The following is a 27,300-nucleotide window of genomic DNA, read 5'->3' on the forward strand; positions in this document are numbered from 1 at the left end:
CCTGAGGCGAGACGCCAGGTTCGCCGGCTCCCGCCTTATGCTAATATCTCTTATGCTCGCGTGTTGCGCTCTTCCTCTCCTAATCCTTCCCGCCTTCCTCAGACTCACAACCGTTTCCGGGCCTTGGACCCTGATGCGCCCACTGCCCCCTCCTCTGTTCCTTTGGGTTCTCTCCCGAAGGATTCTCCTCCTGGTCCTCTGTCTGGGGTTCCCCTTCCTTCTACCCGGTCTGTCGTGTCTCCTGTGTCTTCTTCCTCGTCTCCCTCCGTTCCTCCTTCCCATCCTTCCCCTCCGTCTCTTGACTCTCCCCGCCGCCTGTCGGTGCGGGCTGATGTCCATCGCTCTCCGAACGGCCGTCATGTGTGCTCTCGTTCAGCTTCTCCTGTTGAGACGCTAGAATCCGTTGCCCAGTATGTGGTTGCTGGGACACCTGTCTCTTTACGTCAGAAGCGTAAACCTGGCTCCTCTCCTTCCTCCTCCCCGGCGGGTAAGAAGGTTTCGCTTTCTTCCTCGGCCCCTACTTCTGCCTCTCTCGCTCCTTCCCCTCCCATTTCGGTGGTTGCGCCCCCTGTTCCTGCTATGGAGGTTTCTTTAGCCCCCGCTTCCCTCTCAGTTGCTGGCCTTGCTGAGGTATGCTCCCCTCTTTCTACCCCTCCTCTTCCTGCTGCTGTCCTTGCCTGCTCCTCTCCGTTGTCTCCTCCTCTTCCTCCTCCTCCTCCTCATCCTCCGGACCCCGCCCGCCCACCTCTGATCTGTTCTCCCGTTTCCTTCCCTCCGTCTTTGCTCAGTTTACCCATGCCCCCTAACCCTGACTTTGCTGACCCTGATCCCGACCCTGATATTCTTTAACGTGCTCTGTTGCTCTTTCGCCTTTGTTTCTTCCTTGTTCTCTGCTTTTGTCCTTTCTCTTCTCGTCGTTGTCCATTCTTCAATAGAACGTTCGAGGTTATTACGCTAATTTCCTCGAACTCCAACTTCTGATTTCGCGGTTTTCGCCCTTTGTGTCTGTCTCCAGGAGCCGATGGTTGGTGCTCGTCCTGGTCGTTTTCGTGGCTATTCCTTTCTCTCCCCCCCCCCCCCCCAGCTGTTGCTGGGGCTTCTAATTCTTCTGCTCTTTTGATTTGTGCTGATGGTTCCTTTGTTCCTTTACTTTTTCCTTCATCTCTCCATTGTTCTGCTGCTCGTGTCTTTGTTGGGAAATGGTACACTGTTTGTTCCATTTATCTCCCCCCCCCCCGAGTGTCCCGCTTTCTCTTCCTGATTTGAAACTCCTCCTAGACTCCTTGCCGGAGCCTGTGCTCCTGCTGGGTGACTTCAATTGTCGTCATTCTCTTTGGGGTGACGTTCTGACGAATACCCGGGGTCGCCTTCTTGAGCCGTTTCTCCTCTCTTCTTCCCTGTCTCTTCTGAATTCTGGTGAGCCCACTCATTTGGACTCTCGGACTCGCACCCTTTCTTGTCTTGATCTTTCTCTCTGCTCTTCTTCTCTTTACTTAGATTTCACGTGGGAGGTTCTTGATGACCTCCATGGAAGTGATCATTTCCCCATCCTTGTTTCCTTTTTCTCTTTTCGCCCTTCCCTCTCTTTCCCTAGGTGGCAGTTTGCTAAGGCGGACTGGACCCTATTTTCCCTCAGTGCTACTCTCTCTGACCTCTCCCTTCTGCCTCTCTCTCGCGCTCTCCTCCTTTTTCATGACACTGTCTTCAACGCTGCCCTCTGCTCTATCCCTCGCTCTTCCTCCCGGGGTCCACGGAAGTGCGTTCCCTGGTGGAATGCGGACTGTGCTCGGGCTGTCCGCTGTATGCGTGCAGCCTGGAAGAGGCACCGCCGTAGGCAGACGACCGATTCTTTTCTTTTCTTTCGGAAAGCGAGTGTGGTGGCCCGTAGGGCCATCCATACGGCTACACGGGAATGTTGGGCATCTTATGTCTCAACAATTACTTCCGAAACCCCTCTGGCCCAGATCTGGAAGCGTATCCGCAAAATAGCGGGTAAGTTCGTTCCCGATGATTCGCCGGTCCTTCACCTCCATGATACTCTTGTGGCAGACCCGTTGCGGGTCGCTTCCGAACTGGGTTCCCACTTTTCTTCTGTTAGCTCTGGTCTTCATCTTCCCCAATCTTTCCTTCTTCGTTAACCTGTCCTTGAGTCTCGTCCTTTAGATTTCTGCACTCATCTTCAGCTTCCCTATAATGATCCCTTCTCTCTCTCTGAACTTCGTTCTGCCCTGGCCCTCTGTGGTTCTACGGCGGCGGGCTCCGAGGGTATTCATTATGAGATGCTTCGCCATCTCCCTCCGAGCACGTCTCAGTATTTACTGAGTCTGTATAATCGGATCTGGGAGTCGTCGTCAGTCCCTGAGGACTGGGTCGATGCCGTTGTCCTCCCTGTTCGCAAACCGGGGTCTCTGGGTACTTCCCCTAGGGACTTTCGCCCTATTGCTCTCACAAGTTGTGTTTGCAAACTCTTTGAAAGTATGGTTAACGTTCGTCTGATGTGGTTCCTGGAACACCATCACCTCCTCTCCCCTTCTCAATTTGGTTTCCGCAAGTGCCGCAGCACGACAGATGTCCTGGTGAACTTGGAGGTCTATATTCGTACTGCTTTTGCTGCGAAGACCTCCGTTGTTGCCGTCCTTTTTGACCTGGAAAAGGCTTACGACACCACTTGGCGTTATCATATCCTATCTCAACTTCATTCTTTTGGCCTTCGTGGTCATCTCCCTCTCTTTCTCCGCAGCTTCCTCTCTCGTCGTTCCTTTCGGGTGCGCCTTGGTACCGCTCTCTCTCCCTCTTTTCAGCAATACAAAGGTGTGCCCCAGGGTAGTGTTCTGAGCACTACTCTTTTTCTGGTTGCCCTCAATGGTCTTCTTTCCTCTCTTCCTTCTGGTGTCTTCTCCGCTCTCTATGTCGATGATCTTACCCTTTGTTGTCAGGGTGATGATTCGCCTCTCCTTCAACGCCGGCTTCAACTTGGAATTGATGCCGTGTCGTCTTGGGCCACAGATCATGGCTTCAAGTTCTCTACTTCTAAGACTTGTGCCATGACTTTTACGCGGAAACGGGCTGTTCTTCGTCCCTCTTTGTCTCTTTATGGTCATCCCCTTGAATACAAAGATTCTGCGAAGCTTTTGGGGTTATTCCTTGACACTCGTTTGTCTTGGTCTCCCCATATCTCTTACCTCCGTGTTGAGTGCTCTAAGGCCCTTACCCTCCTTCGGGTCTTGTCCCATACTTCTTGGGGGGCAGATAGGCGCACTCTCCTTGCTTTACATTCCTCTCTCGTCCTGTCTAAGCTTGATTATGGTTGCCCTGCTTACTCGTCTGCTTCTCCTTCTACTCTTCGCCGTCTTGATGCTTTGCACCATACTGGGTTGCACCTCAGTTCTGGTGCCTTTCGTTCGACTCCCATCCTTAGCTTGTATGTTGACACTGGCTTCCTGTCTCTCCAGGACGGCCGTGATTGCTACTGTCTTCGCTATCTTGCGCGGTCCTTGCAACATCCTTCCTCTCACCTCTGTCGTGCTTTAACTTTTACCCCTCCTGCGGTTCCTGTTCCTCTTCACCACCTCCCTCTTTCTGTCCGGTTATCTCGCCTACAGGATTCTCTTTCCGTTCGTATTTCTGATGTTTCTCCTCGTGTTGTTCCTTCTTTGCCCCCGTGGAGGGTCCCTCTTCCGCGGTTTTGTACATCCTTGACCCGTATCACTAAAGCTTTTACCCCTCCTACGGTTCTAAAACGCCTTTTTCTCGAGCACTTTTCTTCTCACTCCCGCTCCGTTTCTTTCTTCACCGATGGGTCTAAGTCAGCGGACGGTGTTGGCTACTCTGTTGTTTTTCCTGATCGCACTTATATGTGTCGCTTGCCTCCGGAGTCTAGCATCTTTATAGCGGAACTTTATGCTATTCTCTATGCTCTTCGTCTCCTGCTTTCTCGTTGTCAGTCTTCCTTTGTAGTTGTTGTTGACTCTCGTAGTGCCCTCATGGCTCTCGGGTCCTTTAATCCGGTTCATCCAGTAGTTGTTGAGATCCAGCATTGGCTGTTTCTCGTTCACAGTAAATTTAAGTCGGTTGAGTTTTGTTGGGTTCCCAGCCATATTGGTGTGTCTTTAAATGAGCGTGCGGATGCTGCCGCCAAGGAAGCTGTCCGCTCTTGTCCCATCAATCGTAAAGGCATTCCGTATTCCGACTTTTACCCGGTTATCCATTCCTCAGTCCTTACCCGTTGGCAGGCTTCTTGGTTGTCTGTTACTGGTAACAAGCTACGTACTCTTAAATGTTGTGTTTCCTCGTGGCCGTCCTCCTTCCACCGTAACCGGCGGTGGGAAACAGCTCTGGCGAGGTTGCGTATTGGCCATACTCGCTTAACCCATGGTCACTTGATGGAGCGCCGCCCTGCTCCTTATTGTCCTAGTTGTATTGTCCCTCTTACGGTCGTGCATGTCCTTCTTGAATGTCCTGACTCTCAGGACGAGCGTGTGTCTTGCTTTCCGACCGCCCCTCGCGGTCACCTGTCCCTCGATAGAATTCTTGGTGACTCGGATACTTTTGATATCGTTCGCCTTATGCGTTTTTGTTCTCGTATTGGCAACCTTGGTGATATTTAGCGCCCTCTGATTATTTTGCGTATTTGATGGTGCTACATAGCCTTCCCGGTTTGGTGCCTTTTTTTGATAATTACTTACTTTGCCCGCGGAAACCAGATTGTAGAAGGGCACCAGGGAACAGGACGCACCAGGACATCATACTCAAAAGTCAGAGATTCAGCTCTATCGACCACCTCACCGGACGGGAGGATGAAAGGGAAGGGTTTTCCCTTAGGAGGCCAGTCACAGGGCCGCACATTTCAAAACCCACCAGGCTGCACAGCAGGCCACACATCGGGCTGGCCACTACGTTCCACACCGGGCAGCGCACGGAGCCCCGCAGAGGGCGGCACCGCAGGCGCCCCAGTGCCCCCACCAATCAGAACAGGAGCAGAGTCCCCCAGTCGCACATCCTTCGACAACACCACTATGAGGTCGCGGTCACCATGGGCAACTGCCCACTGAGGAGAGCCACTAGCAGGGGGCAAAGTGGCCAACACAGAAGGCACCACAGGAGGCAGCACAACGTCGTTCACAGCAGCAGCATCATCCATCGCATCACACTCCTCTACCCATGTCCGGCGAGGCGACGCATCCCGAGCCAAACGACGGCGCTTAGAAATAGGCCACAGATCGTCGGAACTGTCACCACCTGCAAGCGGTGCCCCAAGAGAACCATCGGCAAGCGGCCCCTAAGCCGGGCAGCATGACCACGCAGAACGGCAACCTCAACGACGCAGGGCATAAAGCCACCACCATCCAAGGAGATCGGAGTCGGTGAAGGAAGAGACACAGCAGACAGAAGGGTAGACTCCAGTACACGTGAGGTATCCAGTGGGGACGACGGAACCGGCGCAGGAGAAGAGGTACGTGGGAATGAGGAACTACCAAAGGTGACGAGGCAGAGGGCTGGGGGGTGGGGTCTCACACACCACAACCCCGACAGCCCTGGGAAGACACATGTCCGTCTGCAGGAGAAGCAGGCATCACCCCTACAGCACCATCCAATGCCTCCATGGAAGCAACCAGCTGCGGATGCACCTCCGCAACCACCGAACGTCGAAGATCTGAAGCAGGTGCCCCCAGGTCCTCAGAGTTCACCGGCGGGGCAGACATACCAGAGCCAGACAGATCAGGGCCAGACGGAACGCCTGCTGGAACCACAACAGGCACCAGGACAGAGCGAAGATCCGCAGCACGAGGAGCATCGCAGCTGGCAGCCACGTGGCTCTGAGCGCCACACCGGAAACAAGTTCGTTTCTGACCCTGATAAAATATCCGCAGAAAGAGCCCACGAAACAAAACCCTGGAAGGAATAGGGCTTGTGACCCGCATGACGAGCGCCCAAGATGGACCCCTTTTAGCCGGCCTGCACTCAGTGGTGAACCGGTGCTTCACCACCACACCATATCGCATAAACACTGACATAGGCTCTGCCTCTGCTTCGGGGAAGGTCACCGGCACACCGTGAACACTCACAAATGACAAGGGCCCCCCAGGGATCCGAGATCTGCACAGTCACAGCCGAAGGAGGAATAGGAAGCGAGTTTGCATCCCAGCGTGCCACAAATTCCTGGTAAAGCAGCGAGTTGCAAACGACACCGCCACACGAGTAGGCGAGATCTTTTCTAGCCCAAGTAGGTCAGAGACGTCGACACGGAGCACGTTCAGGAGAGCAATCTCCACAATGGGCCAGTCCACTGCACCAGAAAAAATCCAGCCGTACAGTATCTACCCGCCTAACACGAGTACCACCACTTCTGCAAAGGGAGTACATCATCAGAACTACAATCGTCCAAACTCACAAAGGGTCGGCAGGTCCCGGCCCCTTCGGAGGCAGGCCCTAAAAACAGAAGAACCAGTGCCCCCAGGAGCCGGGGACTACATCTGCAGGCAGGGGTGTGACATGGACTTTCACCAGAATACCACCACACGCAGTGCAGGCAACGGCCCGACACTCACACACTCTGGCACAACAACTACCTCTGGGACCACAGCAGGTAACAGACGTGACATACAAGGCGTAGTATCCGCCTCAAACAGGCAATCAGGCACCTCGGGCACAGCACTCACTCCATCCTCAAAAGCGTTCGAAGTCAACAGTGTGGAAAGTCCTCACGAAAAATATGCACTCTGCCAGTTGCTTCCACGTCGCACGCTGCAGCTAGATGACCCTCATTACCACACCTATAACAGGTGCGCAGTAGCCCCCGATACAAGCAGAGGAGCGTGTAACCCATCAAAGACACAGGACGGAACACTACTCTTCAGAGACATGGTCAGGGTACGGGAGCCGTCAAGCATCCCAGCACAATGCCCTGCAAGTACCTTGTTCCAACGAATGCTTAGCACGGTACCAAACCATCCAAAACAAGCAGTTAGAAAATTGTCGTGAAATTTCAAAGGGGGCATCACGCACCGACACATACGTCAAGGCGACGCCGAGGTTCACTACCTTACCAGAACCGGCGGCATCAGGGAGAGGGTAAACATGCCCCACACACTACCCCAGAAACGCCTGAAATGTAGCTTGATGGTGAAACTTTACCATAGCGCGGTTCCCCTGAAGCAGCTGGATGCCCACCAGTTCCAACAACTGCACATGTAGAACATCCACTAAGGCAACACCAACCAACATGTGGTCCACTGGCACCGTAAAAGGCCAGACCAGCAGACGAGGTTCTCTGCAATGGAGGCCGTAAGTCCCCCATGCCTACGCAACAGGCGTACCACGCCCACTTGCGGGACAACACCACCACAGCTGCCACGGACACCCTCCTCACACAGCCACTAAGGTGGAACTGGCTAGCCCACGAAGAAACACGTCCTGCACCCAACAGCTGCTGACGAGCCAATCAGGTGGAGTGTAGTGGTGGATGATGGTTGGAGGTGTGAAGATGGAGGAGAGTTGGGGATGATAGTTGGTTGTGTGAAAGTGGAGGGTAGTTGTGGATAGTGGTTGGTGTGATGGTGGAGGGTAGTGGGGAATGGTGGTTGGTGGTGTGAAGGTAGAGGGTAGTGGGGGATGGTGGTCGGTTGAGAGAATGTCGAGGGTAGTGGGGGATGGTGGTTGGACGTGAGAAGGTAGAGGGTAGTGGGGGATGGTGGTTGGAGGTGTGAAGGTAGAGGGTAGTGGGGGATGATGGTTGGAGGTGTGAAGGTAGAGGGTAGTGGGGGATGGTGGTTGGAGGTGTGGAGGTAGAGAGTAGTGGGGGATGGTGGTTGGAGGTGTGGAGGTAGAGGGTAGTGGGGGATGGTGGTTGGAGGTGTGGAGGTAGAGGGTAGTGGGGGATGGTGGTTGGAGGTGTGGAGGTAGAGGGTAGTGGGGGATGGTGGTTGGAGGTGTGGAGGTAGAGAGTAGTGGGGGTTGGTGGTTGGAGGTGTGGAGGTAGAGAGTAGTGGGGGGTGGTGGTTGTTGATGTGTAGGTGATGGGTAGTGGGAGATGTTATATTGTAAATTGTAGTGCATGGGTGCAGGGTAGTGGATGGTTTAGTGAGAGTGGTGGTGGTGGGGTGCGTGGTGATGGTGGTGCGTGCAGGGAAGGATGTGATGGGGTAGTGAGCGTGGGGGTGGTACTTATCTATCAGTGATGAAGGGCAGCGCGTCCTCGTAAACGAAGGTCAAAGACCATTCCAAGCATTCGTCAAATCCCCTGTTTATGAATGATAAAACTGTTTGCACTCGACTCACGACTGAGGACGTCCAAACACTTTCAGAACACAACCCGTCTTCGACTGAAGTCCATTACATCCAGCCGTCGACCCCCACAGACGCTATCATAAATTTTTACATGCTGTTTATTCAAAACGGTTATTTTCTCAAATATAAATTAATATTATAATATATTAGCATAATGTGCATATATAGGCATAGGTTAGGTTAGGTGTTCGGGTTCTGTTGATGATTATCTGTATATGTAGTACGTGGGTGAAACGTTTTTAGCGTTGTAGTTCGAACAAAATTCGTCAGTGAAGCACTTGTTCCGGAAATGTTCGAACGTCAACAGTTGTGAGGTCGTGTGTAAACCATTTTGTATTCATAAACAGGGGGTTTGGTGGGTGCATGGAATCACTTTTGGTCTTAGTTCATCTCGTCCTCCAAAAAAGACCCAAAAGTAATTCCATGCAGCCGTTAAACCCCTAGTTTAGGAATGAAAAATGGTTTACACACAACTCACAGCTGATTTCGTTCGAAAACTTCCGGAACAAGTGGCTTCACTAACGAATTTTGTTCGAACCACAATGCTAAAAATGCTTCACCCACGTACTACAAGTACAAATAATCGCCAACAGAACCTAAACACCTAACCTATGCCTATATATGCACATTATGTTAATATATTATAATATTAAGTTATATATGAGAAAATTCCCGTTTTGAATGAACAGCATGTGGGGTCGACCAGTGGATGGATTGGAATTGGTCTGAGAACGGGTTGCTAAGGTAAGTGAAACATAACTCTTTAAAGCTCGCCTACTCGGGCCTTGTTGTACTTCTTGCGGTACAGTTTAACTATTCTCACGTTCACATTTTCGTCGAATCTTGTCTTAACATTTTTAAGAGAGGTGGCTTATGCAACTTCATATTTCAGTGTATTCCACTTGTTGCCTACACATACAGAGTATGAGTATGTCTTTGTCTTTCTTCAACTACAAAGTTAAAGGGAGCCGGTCGGCCAAGCGGACAGCACGCTGGACTTGTGATCTGTGGTCCTGTGTTCGATCCCAGGCGCCGGCGAGAAACAATGGCCAGAGTTTCTTTCACCCTATGCCCCTGTTACCTAGCACTAAAATAGGTACCTGGGTGTTAGTCAGCTGTCACTGGCTGCTTCCTGGGGGTGGAGGCCTGGTCGACGACCGAGCCGCGGGGCCACTAAAGCCCCGAAATCATCTCAAGATAACCTCAAGATAACTAACTTGAGTTTCCAACTTAAACTTATGTCCACTTGTTCTTTCTCTCATTAAAAAAAAGTTGTATCTGTTCACGTTGTACATTACCCTCAGTATCTTGTATTCACCTAGTTGTGTTTGCGGGGGTTGAGCTTTGCTCTTTCGGCCGCCTCTCAACTGTCAATCAACTGTTTACTAACTACTATTTCCCCCCCCACACCACACACACACACACACACACACACACACACACACACACACACACACACACCCCAGGTAGCAGCCCGTGACAGCTGACTAACTCCCAGGTACCTATTTACTGCTAGATAACAGGGGCATTCAAGTTGAAAGAAACTTTGTCCATTTGTTTCTGCTTGGAGCGGGAATTGAACCCGCGCCACAGAATTACGAGTCCTGCGCGCTATCCACCAGGCTACCAGGCCCTTGTAGGCCCCTTGTATGTTATGATCTAATCCCCTTAGGTTGTTATATACTCCCTGGTTGTCATGCACAGTTCCCTTAGTTCTCATAGCTTAACCTTCCTAGTAACAGATCTCTACATTCTTTCTTATTCTTTTATGCTCATTTTCGATCTTGGCTTCTCCTCTGTAAAAACATGTTAAAGAACTGGCATATTGCAGGATAACTTCCTGGTGGTACACTATATTTATCAGTGTGGGCGTTGAGCGCGGGTGTACTTAGTGCGTGGTGGCCAGCCAGCCAGCCAGCTAGCCAGCCAGCCAGCTAGCCAGCCAGCAGTCATGGAGGATGTTGGTTAGTGTGTAGTGTGAGTATGGTGGGAAAAGTCATGTCTGCCTGTCTGCTGCCTCTCCTCTGTGTCCTGGTGGGCTGGTCGGCCGCCTTCACGGAGGCCACCATGGGCCACACGGAAGAGTTGGACTTGACACATAACGTCATATTCAACCAGATTGCTCTACAACAGCTGCAGGAGGAGCAGCGAGGTGTCGAGGAAGGTAAGAGTAGGAGCAAAGTTATGTTCACAGTTCATTGTGACGTATTTAATGAGTGAACTAAATATTTGCTACTTAGGGAACCAGTACATACCATAAGACACCAGTACACACCATAAGGCACCAGTACACACCATAAGGCACCAGTACACACCATAAGGCACCAGTACACACCATAAGGCACCAGTACACACCATAAGGCACCAGTACACACCATAAGGCACCAGTACACACCATAAGACACCAGTACACACCATAAGGCACCAGTACACACCATAAGGCACCAGTACACACCATAAGGCACCAGTACACACCATAAGGCACCAGTACACACCATAAGGCACCAGTACACACCATAAGGCACCAGTACACACCATAAGGCACCAGTACACACCATAAGACACCAGTACACACCATAAGACACCAGTACACACCATAAGGCACCAGTACACACCATAAGACACCAGTACACACCATAAGGCACCAGTACACACCATAAGACACCAGTACACACCATAAGACACCAGTACACACCATAAGACACCAGTACACACCATAAGGCACCAGTACACACCATAAGACACCAGTACACACCATAAGGCACCAGTACACACCATAAGGCACCAGTACACACCATAAGACACCAGTACACACCATAAGACACCAGTACACACCATAAGGCACCAGTACACACCATAAGACACCAGTACACACCATAAGACACCAGTACACACCATAAGGCACCAGTACACACCATAAGACCCCAGTACACACCATAAGGCACCAGTACACACCATAAGACACCAGTACACACCATAAGACACCAGTACACACCATAAGGCACCAGTACACACCATAAGACACCAGTACACACCATAAGACACCAGTACACACCATAAGGCACCAGTACACACCATAAGACACCAGTACACACCATAAGACACCAGTACACACCATAAGACACCAGTACACACCATAAGACACCAGTTCACACCATAAGGCACCAGTACACACCATAAGACACCAGTACACACCATAAGACACCAGTACACACCATAAGACACCAGTACACACCATAAGACACCAGTTCACACCATAAGGCACCAGTACACACAATAAGGCACCAGTACACACCATAAGACACCAGTACACACCATAAGACACCAGTACACACCATAAGGCACCAGTACACACCATAAGGCACCAGTACACACCATAAGACACCAGTACACACCATAAGGCACCAGTACACACCATAAGACACCAATACACACCATAAGATACCAGTACACAGGCTAATCTCTAGTGCTGAACATATCATAGAAACACATGTAAGGATATGATCTTAATTGATGGATCTGTTTATAGGTGTTAAAAGTATGCTGATGGTGATGGCCAACCTGACTGACCTGGTCTCCACTCACCTGACTCTTGATGACAGGTATACGCAAGGTAAGGAGTCATAAATTGAGTACATGTGTCGATGTTTCTATGTCTGTCAGTTTTGTCATTCGATTCATATCTGTTTGACTTCACTCAAGAGGATAGGCACTGAAATGAAAACAACAAGATAATTGTTAAAATAATATTCTCTTGTTCCTGGTTCCATTATGTCTCCAATTTGTTGAAGAATCTTAGGAATAAAGTATTCAGTTTTGTCGCCTTCAGCATCAAGCACAACCTGTCATTCAAAGACGATAGTACCTGTAGTAACTATAGATGGACATGCATAGTATCTATAGTCACTATGGATGGACGAGCATAGTAGCTATAGTTATTATGGATGGACGTGCATAGTACCTATAGTTTCTATGCATGAACGTACATAGAACATATAATCACTATGTATGGACGTACATATAATTATTGTCACTATGGGTGGAAGTACATATATAACTATAGTCACTATTATTATACGTGCATAGTATCTATGGTCACTATGGATGGACATACACAGTACCTATAGTCACTAGGGACAGACGAACATAGTTATCTTGATGATTTCGGGGCTTAGCGTCCCCGCGGCCCGGTCCTCGACCAGGCCTCTCTTTTGTTACAAAGGAAGCAGCCCGTAGCAGCTGATTAACTCCCAGGTACCTATTTACTGCTAGGTAACAGGGGCATCAGGGTGAAAGAAGCATTTTGCCCATTTGTCTCCGCCTCCACCGGGGATCGAACCCGGAACCTCAGGACTACGAATCTGAAGCGTTGTCCACCCAGCTCTCAGGCGCCCTTGTACATAGTAGCTACAGTCACTATGGATGGACGTACATATAACATATAGTCACTATGGATAGACGTACACAGTGCCTATAGTCACTATGGATGGACGTACACAGTGCCTATAGTCACTATGGATGGACGTACACAGTACCTATAGTCACTATGGATGGACATACACAGTACCTATAGTCACTATGGATGGTCATACACAGTACCTATAGTCACTATGGATAGACGTACACAGTGCCTATAGTCACTATGGATGGACGTACACAGTGCCTATAGTCACTATGGATGGACGTACACAGTACCTATAGTCACTATGGATAGACGTACACAGTACCTATAGTCACTATGGATGGACATACACAGTACCTATAGTCACTATGGATGGACATACACAGTACCTATAGTCACTATGGATAGACGTACACAGTACCTATAGTCACTATGGATGGACGTACACAGTACCTATAGTCGCTATGGATAGACGTACACAGTACCTATAGTCACTATGGATGGACGTACACAGTACCTATAGTCACTATGGATGGACATACACAGTACCTATAGTCACTATGGATAGACGTACACAGTACCTATAGTCACTATGGATGGACGTACACAGTGCCTATAGTCACTATGGATGGACGTACACAGTGCCTATAGTCACTATGGATGGACGTACACAGTGCCTATAGTCACTATGGATGGACGTACACAGTACCTATAGTCACTATGGATGGACGTACACAGTGCCTATAGTCACTATGGATGGTCGTACACAGTGCCTATAGTCACTATGGATGGACGTACACAGTACCTATAGTCACTATGGATGGACGTACACAGTGCCTATAGTCACTATGGATAGACGTACACAGTACCTATAGTCACTATGGATGGACATACACTACCTATAGTCACTATGGATGGACGTACACAGTACCTATAGTCACTATGGATGGACGTGTGTTCCTCCCAGGGACATTACTCCTGGGAGGAATTCCCCTTCAATACTGTCTAATCATCCCCATGTTTCACTTCTGCCAATGATGTCCGGAGTCTCGGCCTCGGCGTATGCACATAATGCATTAAAGGTATTCACTAGGCTTCTGGCATTAGTGTAGAAGCACATTAAATTTCCTTCGTTGTTCCTATTGGACTGAGAGATAGCTCCAAGATTCTGTACATTATTATTCTGTTCGTTGTCACTCCGGGTTTGTGCTTGTTTGTCTTCCGAGATATATACAGTGATAGTTCTACCTGATTTAGGGGCTCCGGAGTTGGAGCCCCTAAGGCAGTTCGTTGTTGACGTCGACCTCGTTCTGGCAGCTCCTGCGACGTTGCTGGAACCATGTGTATTGGCATTTGCCTTTCTATTGGATAATTTCAGCAACGTGGAGAGGGGGGACCTGCTGCATGGATAACAGCTTCTCCTCCATATCTACCTACCCAGGCTTTGCGCCCTGGAGAGGACACTCCAGCTTCGCCTCACAGCGTCGAACCAACACGGAAAGCGGCAGTCTACCGGTTTTAAGTCTTCTGCTTGATTGGCAAAGAGTGTGATGCCAGGGGTTGCTTCCGACAGTGGGAGGGGTCATCGCACCCCACTGGGCAGCTACCGCCCACCTCAAGCTGGGCAAACCCCAGCCAATTAGGTATTGCCTCGCCACGGTCCGTTAACCTCACTGGGTGCATGGGGTTTAGGCAAAAAACCGACAAGCGGCCCGACAACTTTGGACCAAGCAATATTAAACCTAAGAAGAAAATATCAACTGCCCTAAAGCTGGGCACATGGAACATCAGGACACTGACACCAGGTTTCTCTGACGACCTGCAAGAAATCAATGACGCCCGGAAAACAGCAATCATCGATAGGGAGCTGAGCAAACTGCAGATGGATATTGTTGCTCTCCAAGAGACCAGGCTCCCAGGATCAGGATCTGTCAGAGAGAGGATCTTCTCTTTCTTCTGGCAAGGAAAACCTCCTGATGAGACCAGAGAACATCGTGTGGGATTTGCCGTCAGGAATGCACTGTTGGGACACATTATGCCACCGATGGGGGAAACCGAAGAAATTCTGTCTCTGCAACTGCACTCCCGAAAAGGACCTGTTAATGTAATTAGTGCATAAGCACCAACCCTGACTTCTCCAGCAGAGACAAAGGAAAAATTCTACAATGACCTCAACAGAGTCATAGCGAGAATCCCTGTATAGGAGCCATTGTTCATCCTCGGCGACTTCAACGCCAGAGTGGGTGCCGATCACAACATTTGGCCCACTTGTCTGGGTCAATTCGGCATAGGGAGGATGAATGAGAACGGGCAACGTCTGCTAGAACTCTGCTGCCTTTCATGGTCTCTGTGTCACCAACACGTTCTTCGGCACAAAGCCTCAACACCGATTATCTTGGAGACACCCCAGATCCAAGCACTGGCACCAGCTTGACCTGATTCTTACCAGGCGTGCAAGTCTACCCATCGTCAAGATTACGCGTAGCTACCAGAGTGCAGTCTGTGACACCGACCACTCCCTGGTATGTAGCAGGGTCAAGATACAACCAAAGAAGATTCATCACACGAAAAAGGAGGGCAGACCTCGCATCGACACTACCAAGACCCGCAACCAGGACAAGGTGGAAGATTTTGCACGTGTGCTCGAGGAAGCACTCCCTGGCCCAGCCGGGGTCACTGCCTGTAAAAGATAGGAGCACTTCAGAGACGCTGTGTTCAATGCTGCCATTTCCACCTTTGGCAAGAAGACCAGCAGGTCGGTAGACTGGTTCGAGGCTCACTCGGAAGAGATGACACCTGTCATCGAAGAGAAGAGAAATGCCATGGCAGCCCACAAAGCCTGCCCAAGTCATCGCAACTTACAGATCCTTCGGGCCGCCCGCTGCAAAGTGCAGCAGAGTGCCAGGCGATGTGCCAACAACTATTGGCTCCAGCTCTGCTCCCAGATACAGACTGCGGCGGATACAAGCAATGTAAGGGGAATTTATGACGGCATCAAGCAGGAAGCAAATGGAGCGCGACAGCAAACCGACCCTCGAAGAACTCAGCAATGCCCAATACTCCCTTGCTTCTGTTAAAGCTCCTGGCAAAGATGGCATTCCTGCTGAGACCTTGAAGTGCTGCAGAGGTAGCCTGCTCATGGAGCTGCATGAAATTCTCTGCCTCTGCTGGGAAGAAGGAGAGGTGCCACAGGACCTGAGGCATGCCAACATCGTCACGCTGTATAAGAATAAAGGTGACAGGGGCGACTGCAACAACTACTGTGGAATCTCCCTCCTCAGTATTGTCGGAAAGCTGTTTGCTCGAGTCGCATTGAAGAGGCTCCAAGTACTTGCAGAGAGTCTATCCAGAATCACAATGCGGATTCAGAGCTGACAGGTCCACCATCGACATGGTCTTTTCCCTCAGACAACTGCAGGAGAAATGCAGGGAACAGAGGCAGCCACTCTTCGTAGCTTTCATAGATCTGACGAAGGCCTTCGATCTCGTCAACAGGGATGGTCTGTTCAAGATCCTCCCCAAGATCGGATGCCCACCCAGGCTCCTCAGCATCATCAGATCTTGCCATGAGAACATCAGGGGCACCGTGGTCATTGATGGCCTAACATCAGATGCCTTTGACATCCGAAGTGGAGTAAAGCAGGGCTGCATACTGGCTCCAACCCTATTCGGGATTTTCTTCGCAGTTAAGCTGCGGCACACCTTCGGAACTGTCACGGAGGGCATTTACCTCCGGACCAGGTCGGATGGAAAGCTCTTTAACCTCGCCAGGCTGAGAGCCAAGCCGAAGGTTCGGCTGAGGTGTCTGCGCGACTTCCTTTTTGCCGACAACGCAGCAGTCACTGCTCACTCAGCCAAAGACCTCCAACGGCTCATGACCCGCTTTAGCGAGGCCTGTCAGGCTTTCGGACTCACCATCAGCCTGAAGAAAACACAAGTCATGGGCCAAGGAGTGGACTCCTCACCTGACATCGGTATCTCCGATTCCAAACTGGAAGTCGTTCACGACTTCGTGTACCTAGGCTCTACAATCTCTGACTCCCTCTCTTGATACGGAGCTAAACAAACGCATCGGTAAGGCATCTACTACCATGTCCAGACTGACAAAGAAAGTGTGGGTCAACAATAGGCTGACTGAGTATACTAAGATTCAGGTTTACAGAGCCTGTGTCCTGAGCACTCTCCTTTATGGCAGTGAGTTTTGGACACTCCGCGCCCATCAGGAAAGACAGTTGAATGCCTACCACATGCGCTGCCTTCGACACATCTTAGACATCACCTGGCAGGACAAGGTGACAAACAACAACGTCTTGGAGAGAGCAAGAATCACCAGCATGTACACAATGCTGAAACAGAGAAGAATGAGCTGGCTTGGGCACGTTGTGCGAATGGGCGACGGCAGGATCCCCAAGGATCTCCTGTACGGAGAGCTGATGCAGGGAAAGCGTCCAACAGGCAAGCCCCAGCTACGGTACAAAGACGTATGCAAGAGGGACTTGAAAGCCATGGACGTCGATCTTGCTATGTGGGAGACACTGGCTGCAGACCGTTTAGTCTGGGGGCAGTCTGTTCAAAGAGGTCTCTCCAAGTTCGAGGAGTCACTTGCCAAGGAATTGGAGGCAAAGAGACAGAGAAGGAAAGCCGGTAGCCAGGAAGACAAACCAGAATAGGACTTTGTTTGTTCTCTGTGTGGGATGGACTGCCACTCTCGGATTGGCCTCATCAGTCACACCAGACGCTGCACCAGGATTGACAACCAGGGCGCAACTCCATAGTCTCCCAAGACTGAAGCATGCCTACTAGTAATCTACCTGGCAGGGTGGTGGACTATGTCCTATTCTCCATCTACTATCTTGGTCACCCGTCCTCTCTTCCATCTAAGTTACTTAACTACTTTAACTTTCCTCTTAGCACTCAGTGGTCATTGTTTTGCTGTTCAAGTGTGTGGTCTGCGGAGATATAGACACGGTTATACCGTCATGATCTTCTAGGTTATGTGCACTGGTTAGTGTTTTTCTTGTGTTCAAAGTTTACATGGGTCATGCGTACTATACTTGCTTCCAGCTTACCTAACCTCTCCACATTGGATAGACTAAGATCTTACAAGTGGGATCATAAAAATGAAGGGAGACACGACACAGAAGTGTGAATGGTGTCCGTTTGGCAACGTTTGGGTGTTGTTTCTTTGAATTAGACATGATATGAGCACATTGCGGTCAATGCTGCTGTTTCTTCTTTATAATAGGTGCAGTTTCTGTGAAAGTGTTCTGCTCCGGATATCTGCACGAATTGTAATGTTAGGAGACACATCACAGTGCAGGAGTATCATTCATACAATGATTGTTATAAATTACTGAGAGGTATCAAGGTTTCCCGTAGGTAAGTTACTGTACTCTGATAGGAAGCAACTACAAAAGATGTTTAAATCCTCGGAAAATCGTCAATTTATGGATTGAAAACAAAAATTTGAAAAGGCGTGAGGTGTGGGGTAATTTCTGGCAGGCATTGTTTTTTTTTATTTAATTATTGATTTTTTAGTTTAATTATTTATTGTATTTACTTTATAATTTATATTTATTACTTCAAATAGTTGACTGTATTTTAATATTTAACCTTCCAGGTCATACCTGAACACAAGAAAGGTGGTGGTTAAAGGTATATGGCTTATACCACAATTGGTGGTTATAAATAAGCCATATACACTTACTGTTAATATTACACAGTTTATACCACATATGGTGGTATAAACAGGCTACAGTATTGTTAGTTCTACAGTGTTATAATTATGTTAGTATAACTGTGAAAGGAGAGCCTCAGCTGATATGGTTGAATGAGAGCTAGTGCCCTAATCTCAGTGTTTGTTATGCAACAAGTGGTCCAGGTCCTGAGCCATGTAATGGCGGCTGGCACTCTTTGTTAAACGGCTGTTGGGGCAGTCAAAGCAAGGAAACGTAGTCAAAGTAGGAGTCAAAGCAAGGGGTAAAACACTTAGGGATTTCTTCATTTCATCATCAGTTTACCTGCCAATAAGTTTGTAAAGACCAACAATAACATATATAGTACAGGTGTGACACATGAAATGGAGTGTAATATTAATAAGGACTAAGCTTACTTGTGTTGAGGTTGTTGTCCCACTCTTTAACCGCCTAACCTAATCTTAATAGTTAATGGCCAAAAACTTATAACAGATATTTGGTATAGACAGATACTCAGCTCTTCCCATTATTGTTGCAGAGGCCGCTGTGACAATACACTGTTGGGGGGATAGAAATATTTATCATTTCGTGCTGCATGTCGCTAAACCTCATGGAAAGCTCTTGTTTACATTTGGGTGCCATGACTGGCAGCCTCAGGAGAGGCGTCTCTCGAAAATTTGGCTCCAATATTTTCTTTATCTTGACAATTGAAGGGAGCCTTTAAGTTTTTGGTATGTTTTATCAAGTTAAAGCTTAAAGAACAGTTTTTATTCAGTTGAATTACTAAACTGTTACTTCAAAGGATACGTGATTGTTTAAGTATATGTTTCATTAGATGTAGATATAAATATAAATGTTTAAATATATATTTCTTTAGATGTAACTGAAGTAAATTAACTACATCTAATGATGTTTACAAGTTAGAATATTATGTGTTATGTGTCAGATTTCAGACAACATGAGCCCACCACTTTTATAGGCCCATATCTGATCTTTTATGACAAGAGGTTGCAAACAGAAGATTCATCTCTGATCCAAGACAGTTAAACACCTCAGTAAAGATCAAATGCCAGAATTTATTGGAGGAATTGATGGAAAAAATATTTATGCATTAATTCCTTGAATTTTTTTCTTCATTTATTAGTTTGAAATAATACTATCTAAAACCGAAATCAATACAAATTGTTCACATTTGCCATCAGGGAACGAGAATCACTATGGTTGTAGTCGAAGTGTTGATGAATAACTTGTGCCATCAGGGGTGGGTGGGGGGAGGAGATTGATTGCAGGGTAAAGTTTCTATAAGGACCTGACCAATACCTGAGACTTTGATAGTTACTTTAGCCATTTAACTTTCCTGTTTATTACTCGAAACATAAACATGTGTCAAGACGCAGCACGCCTTGTTGAGTTCACAACCCTACTTTACCCGAGTGCCTAATGTAGACATTTCTATCGCCGTAATATTGTAATGGATTGTACACTGCAAGATCTGGAGTGTAGCTTAGGACCTGAAATGTACTTCAGGGTCTGGAGGGAACTTCAGAGCCAGGAGTATATTTTAGGGCCAGGAGTGTATTTCATAGACTGGAGAGTACTTCAGGGCCTGGCGTGTTCTTCAGGGCCTGGAGTGTACTTCAGGGTTTGGAGCCTACTTGAGGTACTGGAATATTCATAAGAGCCTGCAGTGTACTTAAGGGCCTGGAGTATACTTGAGGTACTGAAGTATACTTGAGGTAGTAGAGTATACTTAAGGTACTGTAGTATACTTGAGGTACTGGAGTATACTTGAAATCCTGCAGAGTACTTCAGGGCCTTGAGTATACTTGAGGTACTGGAGAATACTAGGGGGCCCGCAGTATATTATACTAAGGGCGTGGAGAATACTTGAGGTAATGGTGTATATTTGAGATACTGGAGTATAATCGAGGTACTGGAGTATACTTGAGGAACTGTAGTATACCTGAGATACTGGAGTATACTTGAGGTTATGGACTATATTTGAAGTACTAGAGAATACTTAAGGCACTGGTGTATATTTGAGGTACTGAAGTATACTTGGGGTACTGGAAAATACTTGAGGTACTAGAGTATACTTGCGGTTCTGGAGCATACTTGAGGTACCGGAGTATCCTTGAGGTATTGGAGTATAATTGAGGTAATGGAGAAAACTCTAGGTACTGGAATTTACTTGAGGTACTGGAGTTTACTTGATGTACTGGAGTATACCTGAGGTACTGTAGCAGTATACCTCAGGGCCTGGAGTATAGTTGAGGTACTGGAATATATCTGAGATACAGGAGTATACCTGAGGTATACTTGAGCACCTGCACTATGCTTCAGGGCCTATAGCATACTTGAGGTACTGGAGTATATTTGAGGTTCTGCAGTGTACTTCAGGGCCTGGAATATACTTGGGGTGCTGGAGTATACTTCAGGTACTAGAGCTTACTTGAGATACTGGAGTATGCCTGAGGTACTGCAGTATACTTGAAGGCCTGCCGTGTTCTACAAAGCCTGGAGTATATTTGAGGTACGGGAGTATACTTAAGGTACTGAAGTATACTTGAGGTCCTGCAATGTACTTCAGTGTATGGAGAACCATGAGGAACTGGAGTATGCTTGAGGTACTGGAGAATAGTACTTGAGCGTCTACAGTATACTTTAGGGCCTGGAATATACTTGAGGTACTGGAGTATTCTTGAGCACCTGCAGTATACTTGAGGTACTGGAGTATACTTGAGGTACTGGAGTATACTTGAAGTACTGGGATATACTTCAAGTTCTGAAGTGTTCTTGAGGTACTGGAGTATACTTGAGGTACTGGAGATTGCTTGAGGCACTGAGGTATTGAAGTAAACTTGACGGCCTGCAATATACTTCAGGGCCTGGAGTATACTTAAGGTTCTGGAATATACTTGATCCGGTACTGTACTTCATGGTCTGGAGTATACTTGAGGCACTGGAGTATACTTCAGGTACTGCAGTATACTTCAGGGCCTAGAGTATACCTGAGGAACTGAGTATACTTGAGGTACTTGAGTATACTTGAACACCTGCACTGATCTTCAGGACCTGGAGTATACTTGACATACTGCAGTGTACTTCAGGGGCTGGAGTATATTTGAGGTCCTGTAGTATACCTGAGGAACTGCAGTATACTTGAAGGCCTGTAGTGATCTTCAAGGCCTGGAGTATACATGAGTTACTGGAGTATACATGAGTTACTGGAGTATACTAGAGGTACTGGAGTATACTAGAGGTACTGGAGTATACTCTAGATACTGGAGTATACTTGAGGTACTTGAGTATACATAAGGTACTGGAGTATACTTGAGGTTATCTTGATGATTTCGGGGCTTTAGTGTCTCCGCGGCCCGGTGCTAGACCAGGCCTCCACCCCCAGGAAGCAGCCCGTGACAGCTGACTAACACCCAAGTACCTGTTTTACTGCTAGGTAATAGGGGCATAGGGTGAAAGAAACTCTGCCTATTGTTTCTCGCCGGCGCCCGGGATCGAACCCGGGACCACAGGTACTTAAGTGTATTTCAGGGCCTGGAGTATACTTGAGGCACTAGAGTATACCTGAGGAACTGCAGTATACATGAAGGTCTGCAGTGTTCTTCAAGGCCTGGAGCATACTTGATTTACTGGAGTATACCTGAGGTACTGCAGTATACTTCAGGGCCTGGAGTATACTTGATGATCTGACATATACTTAAGTTACTGAAGTATTCTTGAGGTCCTGCAGTGTACTTCAGGGTATGGATAATTGAGGTACTGCCTGGAACAGAGGAGGAACAGAGCTTGGAGTGTATTTGAGGTATTGAAGTATACATGAGATACTGGAGTATGCTTGAGGTACTGGAGAATACTTGAGCGCCTACAGTATACTTTAGGGCCTGGAGTATACTTGAGGTACTGGAGTATACTTGAGCTCCTGTAGTATACTTAAGATACTGCAGCATACTTGAGGTTCTGAAGTATACTTGAAATACTGTGGTAATCTTCAAGTTCTGGAGTGTTCTTAAGGAACTGGAGTATACTTGAGGTTCTGGAGTATACTTGAGGTATTGAAGAATAATTGAGGGCTTGTAGTATACCTGAGGTATTAGAGTATACATGAGGACTGGAGTATACTTGAAATACTGGAGTATACTTGAGGTAATGGAAAATATTTGAGGTACTGTAGTATACTTAAGGTACTGAAGTATTCTTGAAGGTTTGGGGTATACTTGAGGTACCGGAGTATACTTGAGGTACTGAAGTATACTTAAGGTACTAGAGTATACTTGAGGTACTGAAGTATACTTAAGGTGCTGGAGTATACTTGAGGTACTGGAGTATACTTGAGGTTCTGAAGTATTCTCTAGGTACAGGAGTATACATGAGGCACTGGGGTATACTTGAGGTACGGCAGTGAACTTCGGGGCCAGGATTATAATTGTGGTACTGGCGCACACTTGAGGTACTGGAGTATACTTGAGGTACTAGTGTGCAAATGAAATAATGGAATACACTTGAGGTACTGAAGTATATATACACATTACAGTCTCCGTGGTGTAGTGGTAAGACACTCGCCTGGCGTTCCGCGAGCGCTATGTCATGGGTTCGTATCCTGGCCGGGGAGGATTTACTGGGCGCAATTCCTTAACTGTAGCCTCTGTTTAACGCAACAGTAAAATGTGTACTTGGATGAAAAAACGATTCTTCGCGGCAGGGGATCGTATTCCAGGGACCTGCCCGAAACGCTACGCGTACTAGTGGCTGTACAAGAATGTAACAACTCTTGTATATATCAAAAAAAAAAAAAAAAAAAAAAAAAAAAAGGTACTGGAGTATACGCTAGGTACTGAATTATACTTGAGATTCTTAAGTGTATTTCAGGGCCTGGAGTATACCTGAAGATCTGCCGTATACTTGAGGTACTGGGGTATACTTGAGGAACTGTGGTGTACATGAGGTACTGGAGTATACTTCTGGGCATGGAGTCTACTTGAGGTATTGGGAATACTTGGGGGCCTATAGTATACCTGAGGTGCTAGAGTATACATGAGTACTGGAGTTTACTTGAGATACTGGTTTATACTTGAGGAACTGGAATATACTTGATGAACTGCATTATACTTGAAGATCTGCAGTGTTCTTCAAGGCCTGGAGTATACTATGGGTACTGGAGTGCATTTGAAAAACTGGAGTATATTTGAGGATCTGGAGTATACATGAGGTACTGTAGTAAACTTGAAGTACTGGAGTATACTTGAGATACTGGAGTATGCCTGATGTACTGTAGTGTACTTTATATCCTTTAGTATACCTGAGGTACTGGAGTATACCTGAGGTACTGCAGTATACTTTAGGTCCTGTTGTATACCTGAGTTACTGGAGAATACTTGTGGGCCTGGAGTATATTTGAGGTACAGGAGTACATTTGACTGAAAACTATATGCAACTGGCAATATGGGTTCGAGTCACTTCTGGGGTGTGAGTTTTCAGTTGCATATAGTCCTGGGGACCATTCAGGCTTGTTCGCATTTGTGTTCCTCACGTGTGCCCCAAAGAATGAGGTGATTTGGTAAAATGCTATGCCCAAGATTACTATCCGAGTGCCGGCGGTGGGGTGGTTCAAATAGCCTCGGCTATCACCTCATTATGTCCGGTCGTGATGGTCAAGTGGATTAAGGCGTCTTGTACATACCAGTTGCGTGGCATCTGGGAGTATGGGTTCGAGTCACTTCTGGGGTGTGAGTTTTCACTTATACATATATATAAATATATATATATATAAATATATATATATAAATATATATATATATATAAATATATATATATAAATATATATATATATATATATAAATATATATATATAAATATATATATATATAAATATATATATATATATATATAAATATATATATATATATATATATATATATATATATATATAAATATATATATATATATATATATATATATATATATAAATATATATATATATATATATATATATATATATATATATATATATATATATAAATATATATATATATATATATATATATATATATATATATATATATAAATATATATATATATAAATATATATATATATATATATACAAATATATATATATATATAAATATATATATATATATATATATATAAATATATATATATATATATATATATATATATATATATATATATATATATATATATAAATATATATATATATAAATATATATATATATATATATATATATATATATATATATATACAAATATATATATATATATAAATATATATATATATATATATATATATAAATATATATATATATATATATATATATATATAAATATATATAAATATATATATATATATATATATATATATATATAAATATATATATATATATATATATATATATATATATATATATATATATATATATATATAACTGAAAACTCACACCCCAGAAGTGACTCGAACCCATACTCCCACAACTGGTATGTACAGGGACGCCTAAATCCGCTTGACCATCACGACCGGACATAAGGAAGTGATAGCCGAGGCTATATGAACCACTTCCCCGCCGGCACTCGGATGGTAATCTTGGGCATAGCATTTTATCAAATCACCTCATTCTTTGGGGCACACGTGAGGAACACAAATGCAAACAAGCCTGAATGGTCCCCAGGACTATATACAACTGAAAACTCACACCCCAGAAGTGACTCGAACCCATACTCCCACAACTGGTATGTACAGGGACGCCTTAATCCGCTTGACCATCACGACCGGACATAAGGAAGTGATAGCCGAGGCTATATGAACCACTTCCCCGCCGGCACTCGGATGGTAATCTTGGGCATAGCATTTTATCAAATCACCTCATTCTTTGGGGCACACGTGAGGAACACAAATGCAAACAAGCCTGAATGGTCCCCAGGACTATATACAACTGAAAACTCACACCCCAGAAGTGACTCGAACCCATACTCCCACAACTGGTATGTACAGGGACGCCTTAATCCGCTTGACCATCACGACCGGACATAAGGAAGTGATAGCCGAGGCTATATGAACCACTTCCCCGCCGGCACTCGGATGGTAATCTTGGGCATAGCATTTTATCAAATCACCTCATTCTTTGGGGCACACGTGAGGAACACAAATGCAAACAAGCCTGAATGGTCCCCAGGACTATATACAACTGAAAACTCACACCCCAGAAGTGACTCGAACCCATACTCCCACAACTGGTATGTACAGGGACGCCTTAATCCGCTTGACCATCACGACCGGACATAAGGAAGTGATAGCCGAGGCTATATGAACCACTTCCCCGCCGGCACTCGGATGGTAATCTTGGGCATAGCATTTTATCAAATCACCTCATTCTTTGGGGCACACGTGAGGAACACAAATGCAAACAAGCCTGAATGGTCCCCAGGACTATATACAACTGAAAACTCACACCCCAGAAGTGACTCGAACCCATACTCCCACAACTGGTATGTACAGGGACGCCTTAATCCGCTTGACCATCACGACCGGACATAAGGAAGTGATAGCCGAGGCTATATGAACCACTTCCCCGCCGGCACTCGGATGGTAATCTTGGGCATAGCATTTTATCAAATCACCTCATTCTTTGGGGCACACGTGAGGAACACAAATGCAAACAAGCCTGAATGGTCCCCAGGACTATATACAACTGAAAACTCACACCCCAGAAGTGACTCGAACCCATACTCCCACAACTGGTATGTACAGGGACGCCTTAATCCGCTTGACCATCACGACCGGACATAAGGAAGTGATAGCCGAGGCTATATGAACCACTTCCCCGCCGGCACTCGGATGGTAATCTTGGGCATAGCATTTTATCAAATCACCTCATTCTTTGGGGCACACGTGAGGAACACAAATGCAAACAAGCCTGAATGGTCCCCAGGACTATATACAACTGAAAACTCACACCCCAGAAGTGACTCGAACCCATACTCCCACAACTGGTATGTACAGGGACGCCTTAATCCGCTTGACCATCACGACCGGACATAAGGAAGTGATAGCCGAGGCTATATGAACCACTTCCCCGCCGGCACTCGGATGGTAATCTTGGGCATAGCATTTTATCAAATCACCTCATTCTTTGGGGCACACGTGAGGAACACAAATGCAAACAAGCCTGAATGGTCCCCAGGACTATATACAACTGAAAACTCACACCCCAGAAGTGACTCGAACCCATACTCCCACAACTGGTATGTACAGGGACGCCTTAATCCGCTTGACCATCACGACCGGACATAAGGAAGTGATAGCCGAGGCTATATGAACCACTTCCCCGCCGGCACTCGGATGGTAATCTTGGGCATAGCATTTTATCAAATCACCTCATTCTTTGGGGCACACGTGAGGAACACAAATGCAAACAAGCCTGAATGGTCCCCAGGACTATATACAACTGAAAACTCACACCCCAGAAGTGACTCGAACCCATACTCCCACAACTGGTATGTACAGGGACGCCTTAATCCGCTTGACCATCACGACCGGACATAAGGAAGTGATAGCCGAGGCTATATGAACCACTTCCCCGCCGGCACTCGGATGGTAATCTTGGGCATAGCATTTTATCAAATCACCTCATTCTTTGGGGCACACGTGAGGAACACAAATGCAAACAAGCCTGAATGGTCCCCAGGACTATATACAACTGAAAACTCACACCCCAGAAGTGACTCGAACCCATACTCCCACAACTGGTATGTACAGGGACGCCTAAATCCGCTTGACCATCACGACCGGACATAAGGAAGTGATAGCCGAGGCTATATGAACCACTTCCCCGCCGGCACTCGGATGGTAATCTTGGGCATAGCATTTTATCAAATCACCTCAT

At 46.8% G+C, this 27,300-nt stretch overlaps 1 protein-coding gene across 2 annotated transcripts in view; it reads left to right on the plus strand.

Annotated features, from left to right (window-relative positions):
- Window positions 1-10,231: 10,231 nt before the first annotated feature.
- The window catches only part of LOC123760773 (angiopoietin-related protein 7), a 557,761-nt gene continuing 540,692 nt past the window's right edge, over window positions 10,232-27,300 (plus strand). For both annotated transcript variants that reach the window (XM_069328203.1, XM_069328204.1), the window contains exons 1-2: window positions 10,232-10,450; window positions 11,816-11,899. In XM_069328203.1, coding sequence (XP_069184304.1) covers window positions 10,270-10,450; window positions 11,816-11,899 — 265 coding nt within the window. In that variant the 5' untranslated portion in view covers window positions 10,232-10,269. The remainder of the gene's footprint in view (window positions 10,451-11,815; window positions 11,900-27,300) is intronic.

This window comes from Procambarus clarkii, chromosome 21 (genome assembly GCF_040958095.1).
Source record: "Procambarus clarkii isolate CNS0578487 chromosome 21, FALCON_Pclarkii_2.0, whole genome shotgun sequence".
NCBI lineage: Eukaryota > Metazoa > Arthropoda > Malacostraca > Decapoda > Cambaridae > Procambarus > Procambarus clarkii.